Raw genomic sequence first — 12,874 nt, 5'->3', positions numbered from 1 at the left:
CCTCCCAGCGCGGCAACAACACACAACAACAGCAGTCACTTTTTTGTATACCGTAAAGCAGTTCGTCTGCCGTAAACAGCAATGTTGTGACACTCTTAAACAGGACAATACTGCCATCTAGTGCATTTGATGAAAGCACTTTTTGCGTGCCACACATCAATGCATCATCAGAGAGGGTGTTCAGCATGGTTCGAAAAATAGTGACAGAGAATAGAACAAGGATGGACAATTCAACCCTTAACTCAACAATGAGTAGATGAGTGTTATGTGTGTGTATATGTGTAAATAAATGAACACTGAAATTCAAGTACCGTATTTTCCGCACTATAAGGCGCACCTAAAAACCACAAATTTTCTCAAAAGGTGACAGTGCGCCTTATAACCCGGTGCGCTTTATATATGGATAAATATTAAGATTCATTTTCATAAAGTTTCGGTCTCGCAACTTTTTTCCCGGTAGAACAGGAAGCGCTTCTTCTTCTACGCAAGCAACCGCCAAGGTAAGCACCCGCCCCCATAGAACAGGAAGCGCTTCTTCTTCTACTGTAAGCAACCACCCGCCCGCGTAGAAGAAGAAAAAGCGCTCGGATATACCGTACGTTTCATTTCCTTTGTGTGTTTACATCTGTAAAGACCACAAAATGGCTCCTACCAAGTGACAGGGATCCGGTTCATGAAAAGACGCAATCTCTCCATCCGCACACGGATTACTATTTCACAGCAACTGATATTCCTGTGAACCGCACTGTGGATACAACGGGAGCACGTACGGTGAATATTCGCACCACAGGGAATGAGAAGTCATCCTTCACTGTGGTTCTAGCTTGCCATGCTAATGGCCAGAAACTTCCACCCATGGTGATATTCAAAAGGAAGACCTTGCCAAAAGAGACCTTTCCAGCCGGCGTCATCATAAAAGCTAACTCGAAGGGATGGATGAAGAAAAGATGAGCGAGTGGTTAAGGTAAGTTTAAGTTTACGCGAAGAGGCCGGGTGGCTTTTTTCAGCAGCTCCGTCCATGTTGATATACGACTCCGTGCGCGCCCACATCACGCTGGTTTTTAATATATTATTAAAGTTTGACTGACCTATCTGACTGTTTTTTTGACATTCCTTTAGCGCAGTTAGATGCGGCTTACAACACGGGGCGGCTTATAGGTGGACAAAGTTTTGAAATATGCCGTTCATTGAAGGCGCGGCTTATAACCCAGGGCGCCTTATGGTGCGGAAAATACGGTATTTATTTTATATATATATATATATATATATATATATAATAAAATATATATATATAATAAAATAAATAAATATATATATATATATATATATATATATATGAAATACTTGACTTGGTGAATTCTAGCTGTAAATATACTCCTCCCTTTTTAGCCACGCCCCCATCCCACCCCGACCACGCCCACACCCACCCCTCCCCCCACCTCCCAAAATCGGAGGTCTCAAGGTTGGCAAGTATGAGTAAAAGTAAAAGAAAAGTAAAGCCCGACAACCGTTTCCTTTGACGTCACCATTTTCTGTGCATACGGTGCCATGTTTCCAGGTATTCGTGGTTTGTGACGAAAAGTGGGTGGAGGGTGCGAGTTGGAGGAGGGGAAGTACAGATGAACTAACCATATCTGCTCCCTCAGGGATCATCAAGTTTTAACTTGGTCTCTAAGCCCATCAGGGATGATTTGGCCCTAGTCCCTAAATCCCCAAAAGGTTGTTGAAGTCATGATTGGCTCTTATTATTTGAGGTGGGCTGAAGGGAAGTGATCATGGAAGCCATTCAATAGCGTTTATCAGCTTTCACAAAGATCAATACGTCTTCCCATCATGCACAAATCTGCACAACAAACAAAACAGAATTAAGTTGTCTTGGTTATCGCCATGACGATGCCATTCTGTTTCAATGGAACCAGAGCAACACTTGTCTGGACATTTGCTCTGAATGAAATTAAATGTGTGTGCGCGCGTGTAGGCACGTGTGGGACAGCTGGGAGGTCAATCTGTCGCCCCAAAATGGTCCAGTCTAATTAATTCTGATCCGCCTGCTGATACCCAACTCTCACTGGTCAATAGTTGTTTGGTTCTGTAGTCCGGTCCAGCTGATGCATGCACTATCCTTCTCCTGTTCATAAAATCAATCCTTCTCTCCTCCGTTCAAACTACCGCTAGCCTTCTGGACCAGATTCCGTTCACTGAGTCTCGGTTTACAGACATTGTAATGAATAGTGCACACATTGGGTGTTTTATCAGTTTTCTACCGCGGTGGGGCAGTCAGAGCCAAGGCAGAGATGGAGACAGATGGACAGACCGCCATTGACGGTGAGGACGATGAGGAGAGACGAAGGCAGGAGCAGGAGCGCGATAAAATTACAGACAGAAAGGGATCTGCACACTGTTAAGAGGAAAGTGGTCCACAGGGACTAGTTCATGATGGATGAAGGGGGAGGATAAAGAGGAGGAAGTCTGTCGGGACAGACTGGGCCTCTGGTAGTTATTGACAAAGTGCTTATTGGTATCAGCGGGCGATCGGAAATCGTTTAAAGCGGGAGTCTAATTGGTACCGCTCCTCTGAATCGGATCGAAACCTGAACCTTATAAAATTTTGAACAATTTTATGAGGAAAGTTAACGACAACAACCGGACCACCAGAGAAGAGAGATGGGATCACAACACATGTTGTACATATAGCAGATGTTGGCATATCCAAACTTTTCTGTGAGAGCTAACTATATAATGTCCTGATCCTGTGGACATGTTGTTGGGTTCTGGACCTTTACCAAAAGCTTTCCTAATTAGTTTTCATGTTGTCAAATATACTTTTTTAAGTGTCATGTCATGACATTAAGAGGTGTTCTTTTGTCCGATCGTTACGGAGATGTGTGTGGTAAGAGTGGTCAGATGGCAGATTGGGGGATGGAAGAATGATGGGTCATGGTGGGCATATGGATGGCTGACACGCACACACACACACACTCATGTGCATGTATACAAACAGCAGTTGGCAGTGCCAGTGAGGCTCTGTGGAGCGATCAATCATTCAAACACTGACCCCTACACACACACGTCCGTGCCAAAAATTAGCACACACGTTTGTGTAAGAACACATTTGCATGCATGTAAGTGCATTGTGACCATCTGATGCGTTTTGTTCTGTTTGTGAGAAGTCTTAAAGACATTCAGCAGACAAAACAGCAGAAAAGTTCAAACACCCTTCATATTAGGGATGTCCCGAACCGATATTTGGATCGGATCGGCCGCCGATATTTGCCAAAAAATGCGTATCGGCAAGGCATGGGAAAATGCCGATCCAGATCCAGTTTAAAAAAAAACTCCGGTCCGTGTTTTCCAACGCACAGATTCAAATAATACATTCCACTTTTCTGCTGCGCCCTATTTCCGTTCCGCATTTTCCAGCACACCTTCAACACATCCACAAGTCTGGATTCTCACGCAGTTGCTTTTAGGTGGCGTCATTACACTACAGGGTCTTCTCACTCCTTCTTCTGTCTCCTTCTCACAGACAGCAAGCGCAACTTCTTACACACGTCACATACTGTCACGTCATACGTCACATACTGTCACGTCATACGTCACATACGTATACGTCCTCTCCCAGCAGAGAGGTAGCAGAATGGCTAACGTTTAGCTGTGATGCGAGCGCAGCCGCTAAGGTGCGCGCCTGCTCAAACGTCCTCTGCGCACGGCAAATCTATGCCACGCACAAAATCAAATAAAAAAATAAGCGCATAACAATTTTCGACACACGGACACGACAGAGAAAACAGTTTTCGTCATCATTGTTCAAATATTGCGACGTCTGTCGAGACGCTTATCTTCATTCGGTGCCACACGTCCACACCATCAAAATGCAAGGCAAAAATTTCCACATCAACACCGTCTGAAAAAATTTGTGATTTTTTTTGTTGTGATTTCCTTCTCTGCATGAAAGTTTAAAAGTAGCATATATTAATGCAGTATGAAGAAGAATGTTTTAATGTAGACATGCAAGCCTTGAAAGAACATTTTGAAAATCAAGACTACATTTCATGCAATTGGGTGCATTTCTACCCTATATTTTAACTTTAGATTTATTCTCATATCAAACTCTTTTGGCTGTCTTTTTGACACTTACATCAGGCGCCCCCCTCCGCACCCCGGATTATAAATATTTCAATGTGATTATCTTGTGTGATGACTGTATTATGATGATAGTATATATCTGATAGTATATATCTGTATCATGAATCAATTTAAGTGGACCCCGACTTAAACAAGTTGAAAAACTTACTGGGGTGTTACCATTTAGTGGTCAATTGTACGGAATATGTACTTCACTGTGCAACCTACTAATAAAAGTCTCAATCAATCAATCAAAAGACATAGAATCATCATACTGCTGTGATTATATGCATCAAGTGTTCATTCAAGGCTGAGGCAAAATATCGAGATATATATCGTGTATCGCAATATGGCCTTAAAATATCGCAATATTAAAAAAAGGCCATATCGCCCAGCCCTAGTTTCAATGATGCCATTTCTGTTTGTCATGTATAATTTTGTCTATTTTGTGTTTATCCTTGAATAAACAGGTCAGTTTCTTGTTACCAACCATTGTGTATTATTCAAACTCCCCTAATTCAGCTGGCTAGTTGTTATCAAGAGTACTAAAACCCTTTTCAACATGATTCTGACAACTAAGTAGGCTAAATAACTTTAAACTTTAATACATGCTCGGATAGGCCAGTATCGGTCAGTATCGGTATCGGTATCGGAAGTGCAAAAACAATATCGGTATCGGATCGGAAGTGCAAAAACCTGGATCGGGACATCCCTACTTCATATGTCTTGTTACTTGAAAAAGTCTTCAAAAACAGATGGACACATTCGCCCAAGAGAAAGTGTGTTGTCATTTCCATCGCTACCACCACTTACAGTACATGGGTTTTGAATGAAAGTAAAAAGTTGTTGCATGTTCACACTCACCTTTGTCAAACTCGTCAGGAATCTGTGAGGGAGACAAAAAGAAGATGATTACACAACTGCGTGCGCGTGTTGACAGTCAAATCACAACTGGGCAATTTGTGTGTTCACACAGAACATGGGGAGGTAATTTCAGGTCCCTTCTACACTAAGGTCATCCAGGGTAATGACATGGCACCCCAAACCATCACCCAACGATGCAAATTTTGCATTTCCTTTGGAAATCGAGGTCCCAGAGTCTGGAGGAAGACAGGAGAGGCACAGGATCCATGTTGCCTGAAGTCTAGTGTAAAGTTTCCACCATCAGTGATGGTTTGGGGTGCCATGTCATCTGCTGGTGTCGGTCCACTCTGTTTCCTGAGATCCAGGGTCAACGCAGCCGTCTACCAGCAAGTTTTAGAGCACTTCATGCTTCCTGCTGCTGACCTGCTCTATGGAGATGGAGATTTCAAGTTCCAACAGGACTTGGCGCCTGCACACAGCGCAAAATCTACCCGTGCCTGGTTTACGGACCATGGTATTTCTGTTCTAAATTGGCCCGCCAACTCCCCTGACCTTAGCCCCATAGAAAATCTGTGGGGTATTGTGAAAAGGAAGATGCAGAATGCCAGACCCAAAAACGCAGAAGAGTTGAAGGCCACTATCAGAGCAACCTGGGCTCTCATAACACCTGAGCAGTGCCAGAAACTCATCGACTCCATGCCACGCCGCATTAACGCAGTAATTGAGGCAAAAGGAGCTCCAACCAAGTATTGAGTATTGCACATGCTCATATTTTTCATTTTCATACTTTTCAGTTGGCCAACATTTCTAAAAATCCCTTTTTTGTATTAGCCTTAAGTAATATTCTAATTTTGTGACACACGGAATTTTGGATTTTCATTTGTTGCCACTTCAAATCATCAAAATTAAATGAAATAAACATTTGAATGCATCAGTCTGTGTGCAATGAATAAATATAATGTACAAGTTACACCTTTTGAATGCAATTACTGAAATAAATCAAGTTTTTCAAAATATTCTAATTTACTGGCTTTTACCTGTATATAGTCTGGACCTAGACGTTGAGTCCGAGACATACATGGCGGACAATAACTGATACAGTCTGCTTTGGCAGTCCAAAATCAATCACTGTGTTCCATAGTCTTCCCTCGACGGTCAGGTAATACAGAGCATGCGCTACCTTTATTTAGAGCCAGCATTCTCGTTGTCTCTTCTTCGACAAATGGACAAAGTTTTTCGGTAAGTAGAATCACAGCTGACCTGGACATTTGAAAGTTCTCTTGCCGTCTGAGAAGTGTTGTATGCGAAATAGCTGCAATCGCTTTCTCTGAAGGTATTCTTGTGGGATTTCCACAAGTGTCTGTACAGACGAAAGGAGAAACACGGGCATGTCTGGATGACTCGCCTCCATCTTTCCAGAGCGGTTACGAAACCGCTTTATTATGAAGCTGGCTGTGGCGCGTTCTTTCTGGCGTCCCTTCCTCTCTGAACTCAGTTTGTAAACAATCGACGAGTCCATACAAAGCTAAGAGCCGGAGATTCAAGAAATACACTGCGCTCTTACTCTTACCCGTGTAAAAAATGATCCAAGGACGGCGACCTTAAACGATGGTTTAGTGTAGCTGACACGGTGCTTAGGCTAAATAATTATTTGTTTAAGGAGTTATCCGGCTTAATGTAGACAGGGCCTTAGGAATACAGTAGGGTACCGTATTTTCCGCACTATTAGCCGCACCTAAAAACCACAAATTTACTCAAAAGCTGACAGTGCGGCTTTTAACCCGGTGCGCTTTATATATGGATTAATATTACGATTCATTTTCATAAAGTTTCGATCTCGCAACTTCGGTAAACAGCCGCCATCTTTTTTCCCGGTAGAACAGGAAGCGCTTCTTCTTCTACGCAAGCAACCGCCAAGGTAAGCACCCGCCCCCATAGAACAGGAAGCGCTTCTTCTTCTACTGTAAGCAACCACCCGCCCGCGTAGAAGAAGAAAAAGCGCGCGGATATACCGTACGCTTCATTTCCTTTGTGTGTTTACATCTGTAAAGACCACAAAATGGCTCCTACTAAGCGTCAGGGATCCGGTTCATGAAAAGACGCAATCTCTCCATCCGGGAATGAGAAGTCATCCTTCACTGTGGTTCTAGCTTGCCATGCTAATGGCCAGAAACTTCCACCCATGGTGATATTCAAAAGGAAGACCTTGCCAAAAGAGACCTTTCCAGCCGGCGTCATCATAAAAGCTAACTCGAAGGGATGGATGAAGAAAAGATGAGCGAGTGGTTAAGGTAAGTTTAAGTTTACGCGAAGAGGCCGGGTGGCTTTTTTCACGCAGCTCTGTCCATGTTGATATACGTATGTTTGTGATTGCACATTTGCGTACATTTTGGGAGTGAACAGAGTTGTTAGAACGCTGGTTTTTAATATATTATTAAAGTTTGACTGACCTATCTGACTGTTTTTTTGACATTCCTTTAGCGCAGTTAGATGCGGCTTACAACACCGGGCGGCTTATAGGTGGACAAAGTTTTGAAATATGCCGTTCATTGAAGGCGCGGATTTTAATCCAGGGCGCCTTATGGTGCGGAAAATACGGTAAGATTACTAATTCAGTGTTATTTGAGTGGGTCCCTCTGTTGCGCCCTGAGGTCCAAAAGGTCAAAAACCCCTGCAATACTGTACTTACATCTTCCTGCTGGAAAATGTTGAGTGATATAACTTGAGACAGCGCCCTCTGCTGGATTTATAGCTGCAGCACTTCCCCCCCTGCAGATTGTGTCAGCAAACCGCTTATTATTAAGTTTCCCCAAAAAATTATAATTTTCAATCTAAAGCAGAGAAACGACATCTGCAAATATGAGGGGCAACAAATGCCGAATAGATAGAGATGTACCGTACTGCATATACCAAAACATTGAGTCACTAATATTTTTTAGATGAAAATAGCACTTTAGATCCATTTCAGTCTGGATACAAAGCCTTGCACAGTACTGAATCTGCACTTTTAAAGGTTTTTAATGATTTGCTTTTAATATCTGATTCTGGCAGCTCTGCCATTTTAGTGCTTTTAGATCTTACAGCTGCCTTTGACACAGTCGACCACACAATTCTTTTAGATCGCCTGAGAGACTGTGTGGGTGTCAGGGGGACTGCATTAGAGTGGTTTAGATCCTACCTGTCAGAAAGGTCCTTCTCTGTCAGGCTGGGGGACGCCACTTCTTCTGCTCCGCTTTACTGTGGTGTCCCCCAGGGATTTATTCTAGGCCCCATCCTGTTCGCTCTATATCTCCTCCCTCTTGGAGAGATTTTTAAGAGGCATGGAGTGTCTTATCACTTTTATGCAGACGACTGCCAAATTGATATGCCTATTTCAAAAGTCCACGGCCCCCTGACACTCCTTCTCAACTGTCTATGCGATGTCAAGGCTTGGTTAGCCCAGAATTTTTTAATAATGAATGAGGGAAAAACGGAAATTTTAGTGTTTGGTCCGGCCCTCACTGACTTGGGACCACTGCAAAATTATGTGCGTCCCAAAGTCACCAGCCTTGGCGTCACTATAGACAGCGATTTTAAACTTGACAAACAAGTCAATGGCGTTTTAAAATCGTGTTTTTATCATCTTCGTCTTTTAGCAAAGGTAAAACCGTTTTTATCTTTTAACCTTTTTGAATAAGTCGTGCATGCTTTTATTTCAAGTCGCCTGGACTACTGCAATGCACTTTATGCTGGCATTAGCCAAAAAGCTCTCTCCCGGTTGCAGTTAGTCCAGAATGCGGCAGCACGACTTTTAACAGGGGCCAGGAGACGCGAGCATATAACCCCAATCCTTGAGAGTTTGCACTGACTCCCTGTTCATTTTAGAATTGATTTTAAAACCTTGCTGTTTGTTTTTAAAGCTTTACATGGACTGGCACCTCAGTATATCTCGGACCTCATCCAAACTTACAATCCTGCGCGCGCTCTGAGGTCCGAGAGCCAGCTCCAGCTCGTGGTGTCCAAGACGAGACTTAAAACCAGGGGAGACAGGGCCTTCTCTGTGGTCGGCCCTAAGCTCTGGAACACTCTGCCCCTCCATGTTCGAACTGCTCCCACAGTGGAGTGTTTTAAGTCTCGTCTTAAGACCCACTTTTATTCTCTGGCTTTTAACACTACGTGAGTTGTGTGGTCCTCTGTTGTCCTCTGTGTTTTTAAAATGTTGCTTTCTATTTACTGTTTTAATTGGTTTTACCCTTTGAAATTGTTTTTAATCATATTTATTTTATATTGTTTTTAATTGTGTTTAATATTGTTGTGCAGCACTTTGGAAACATTTTGTTGTTTAAATGTGCTATATAAATAAAGTGGATTGGATTGGATTGGATAATATTGTGTACAGTACTTTTACAGGGATCATATTGTGTAAAGTATGACAATAAAAGTATATCAATATTAATGCCAAACATGTCAGCACCATGACAACACACAGGATAATGTTGCCATCTAGTGGCTGAAGAGCAACACAGCAAGATCTTCTATTTAGTTTCAGTCATCAATATTGTGCACATTTACTGTGTTAGTAATCAGCAGATCATGTCCAAATCCAGCCAATAGCACTAAAATCAGCGTGGGAAAGCTGAGGTGAACACTGTGAGAGTTCCTCTCATGTGGTCATCAGACTAACACACAAGTGACATCTGTAAAATAGCTCCTTGGTCTGAGCGAGGTGTGAACGAGGCCGCTTAGCCCTCGTCGGCACCTCGGCTCTGTGAGAGCGGGGGTAAGTGGGTTCCCACAGCCTGTCTGGGTTCGACTCACAACACATTATACTGAGTCCGTGTGAGAGCCGTACACAAATGTTTACATAAATCATGATCGCCCAGTGACGGGATTTGTAACGTTTGCATCACAGGGCGCTAAAAATGTCCACTTTTCAACTCAGCAGTGTTTAACAAAGCACAAAAAAGTAAAACAAAATGTGTCTTTTTTAAGACATAATTTTGCAAAATTTGAACAGAATAGTCACTAAAACAGAATTGTAACTAAGTAATAAATCACTTATCTGAAATAAAATCCAAAATATAACAACAACACCAGCAGCAATAGGAAACGTGCAAGATTGTACACTATTCTAAGAGCAAACATGCTGTACAATTAATCTAAAATTGATAATTGATACACAATTTTGGCTATTTATACTGGCTTTAACAGCAGCGTTTACTGGTAAATTCTAAATGCAATTGAGCAAAACTAAGTGGCTTACATTGTTACTTGCACGATAGCCATCACCTTCAAGACCTTGTTGCGGGTAGTCGAGTTTGCATCTTTTGAGGTCAAGTACAGCAAACATTTGCAGCTTTCAACCTGAGCCTTTTAGCCACATGCACGTATGTGCAGGTGAAAAACTAAGGTCAAAACTGTGGAATTAGGTGCGGCAGTAACGATACCTCACTTTTGCCTCATTCCAGTACCATTAAAAATGTACAGTATATCAAACATTAATTTAGCACCTAATAGGCTTGGTTACTGGTCCTGGTGCTTTCCCTCGTTTTTGACTGGGAAAGCACCAGGACCAGATAATATTTTAATTGACACAATTAAAGAGGGGGAGGATGTCATTGATAAGAAGCTGGCGAAGCTATACACAGCTTGCTTACATCAGGGGAAAGTGCCAGAGAAGTGGAAAGAAGCTAACATGATCATCCTTTTCAAAAAAAGGGACAAGAGGGACCTCAAGAACTACAGACCTATTAGCCTTCTTTCAAACATATACAAGTTGTTTACAAGAATCCTGACAAATCGAATGGAAAATACACTTAATAGCCACCAACCCAGAGAACAAGCAGGGTTTAGGAGTGGTTTTTCTACCATGGACCATATTCATACATTGAATCAGATCAAAGAAAAATGCCAAGAATACAACAAACCACTTTGTATGGCCTTCATAGACTATGAAAAGGCATTTGATTCGGTGGAGACACAGTCGGTTCTAAAAGCTCTGCAAGATCAAGGAATTCATCATAAGTACATTACCGTATTTTCCGCACTATTAGCCGCACCTAAAAACCACAAATTTACTCAAAAGCTGACAGTGCGGCTTATAACCCGGTGCGCTTTATATATGGATTAATATTAAGATTCATTTTCATAAAGTTTAGGTCTCGCAACTACGGTAAACAGCCGCCATCTTTTTTCCCCGTAGAAGAGGAAGTGCTTCTTCTTCTACGCCAAGCAACCGCCAAGGTAAGCACCCGCCCCCATAGAAGAGGAAGCGCTTCTTCTTCTACTGTAAGCAACCACCCGACCCCGTAGAAGAAGAAGAAGCGCGCGGATATTACGTTTCATTTCCTTTGTGTGTTTACATCTGTAAAGACCACAAAATGGCTCCTACTAAGCGACAGGGATCCGGTTCATGAAAAGACGCAATCTCTCCATCCGCACACGGACTACTATTTCACAGCAACTGCCTAAAGACTTTCAAGAAAAGCTGGCTACTTTCCGTGCATATTGTAAAAACAAGATAGCTGAAAAAAAGATCCGGCCAGAGAACATTATCAACATGGATGAGGTTCCGCTGACTTTTGATATTCCTGTGAACCGCACTGTGGATACAAGGGGAGCACGTACGGTGAATATTCGCACCACAGGGAATGAGAAGTCATCCTTCACTGTGGTTCTAGCTTGCCATGCTAATGGCCAGAAACTTCCACCCATGGTGATATTCAAAAGGAAGACCTTGCCAAAAGAGACCTTTCCAGCCGGCGTCATCATAAAAGCTAACTCGAAGGGATGGATGGATGAAGAAAAGATGAGCGAGTGGTAAACGGGAAGTTTACGCGAAGAGGCCGGGTGGCTTTTTTCACGCAGCTCCGTCCATGTTGATATACGACTCCATGCGCGCCCACATCACGCTGGTTTTTAATATATTATTAAAGTTTGACTGACCTATCTGACTGTTTTTTTGACATTCCCTTTAGCGCAGTTAGATGCGGCTTATAACACGGGGCGGCTTATAGGTGGACAAAGTTTTTAAATATGCCGTTCATTGAAGGCGCGGCTTATAACCCAGGGCGGCTTATGGTGCGGAAAATACGGTAACTTACTCAAGGACATCTACACAAACTGCACTACCACAGTTACGATGCACAAACCAAGCGAGAAAATCCACATAAAGAAGGGTGTCCGACAAGGCGATACAATTTCGCCTAAACTGTTTACAGCTTGTTTGGAAGGCATATTTCGCTCTCTGGAGTGGGAGGATAAAGGAGTTGATATCAACGGAGACAAATTTAATCATCGGAGGTTTGCAGATGACATTGTTGTCTTGGGAGAGCAAATCAGTGAAGTGGAAGATATGCTTAAAGACCTTGCAAATGCCAGCAAATGTGGATTGAAAATGAATATGAAGAAGACAAAAGTTATGGCAAATTCCATGGTACCTCATGGACCTGTGACTGTTAATGGAAATGAAATTGATGAAGTTAATGAATATACAGGTAAAAGCCAGTAAATTAGAATATTTTGAAAAACTTGATTTATTTCAGTAATTGCATTCAAAAGGTGTAACTTGTACATTATATTTATTCATTGCACACAGACTGATGCATTCAAATGTTTATTTCATTTAATTTTGATGATTTGAAGTGGCAACAAATTAAAATCCAAAATTCCGTGTGTCACAAAATTAGAATATTACTTAAGGCTAATACAAAAAAGGGATTTTTAGAAATGTTGGCCAACTGAAAAGTATGAAAATGAAAAATATGAGCATGTACAATACTCAATACTTGGTTGGAGCTCCTTTTGCCTCAATTACTGCGTTAATGCGGCGTGGCATGGAGTCGATGAGTTTCTGGCACTGCTCAGGTGTTATGAGAGCCCAGGTTGCTCTGATAGTGGCCTTCAA

The 12,874-nt window shown here is 42.3% G+C and overlaps 1 protein-coding gene across 1 annotated transcript in view; it reads right to left on the bottom strand.

The window, feature by feature from the left end:
• Window positions 1-12,874, bottom strand: part of timm50 (translocase of inner mitochondrial membrane 50 homolog (S. cerevisiae)) — a 100,767-nt gene that overhangs the window by 50,463 nt on the left and 37,430 nt on the right. Inside the window, exon 4 of the mRNA XM_061972281.1 lies at window positions 4,990-5,011. Coding sequence (XP_061828265.1) covers window positions 4,990-5,011 — 22 coding nt within the window. The remainder of the gene's footprint in view (window positions 1-4,989; window positions 5,012-12,874) is intronic.

Source organism: Nerophis lumbriciformis, linkage group LG17 (assembly GCF_033978685.3).
Source record: "Nerophis lumbriciformis linkage group LG17, RoL_Nlum_v2.1, whole genome shotgun sequence".
Taxonomy (NCBI): domain Eukaryota; kingdom Metazoa; phylum Chordata; class Actinopteri; order Syngnathiformes; family Syngnathidae; genus Nerophis; species Nerophis lumbriciformis.
The sequence above is the reverse complement of the archived record's forward strand: the minus strand, read 5'-3'. Positions and strand labels throughout refer to the sequence as shown.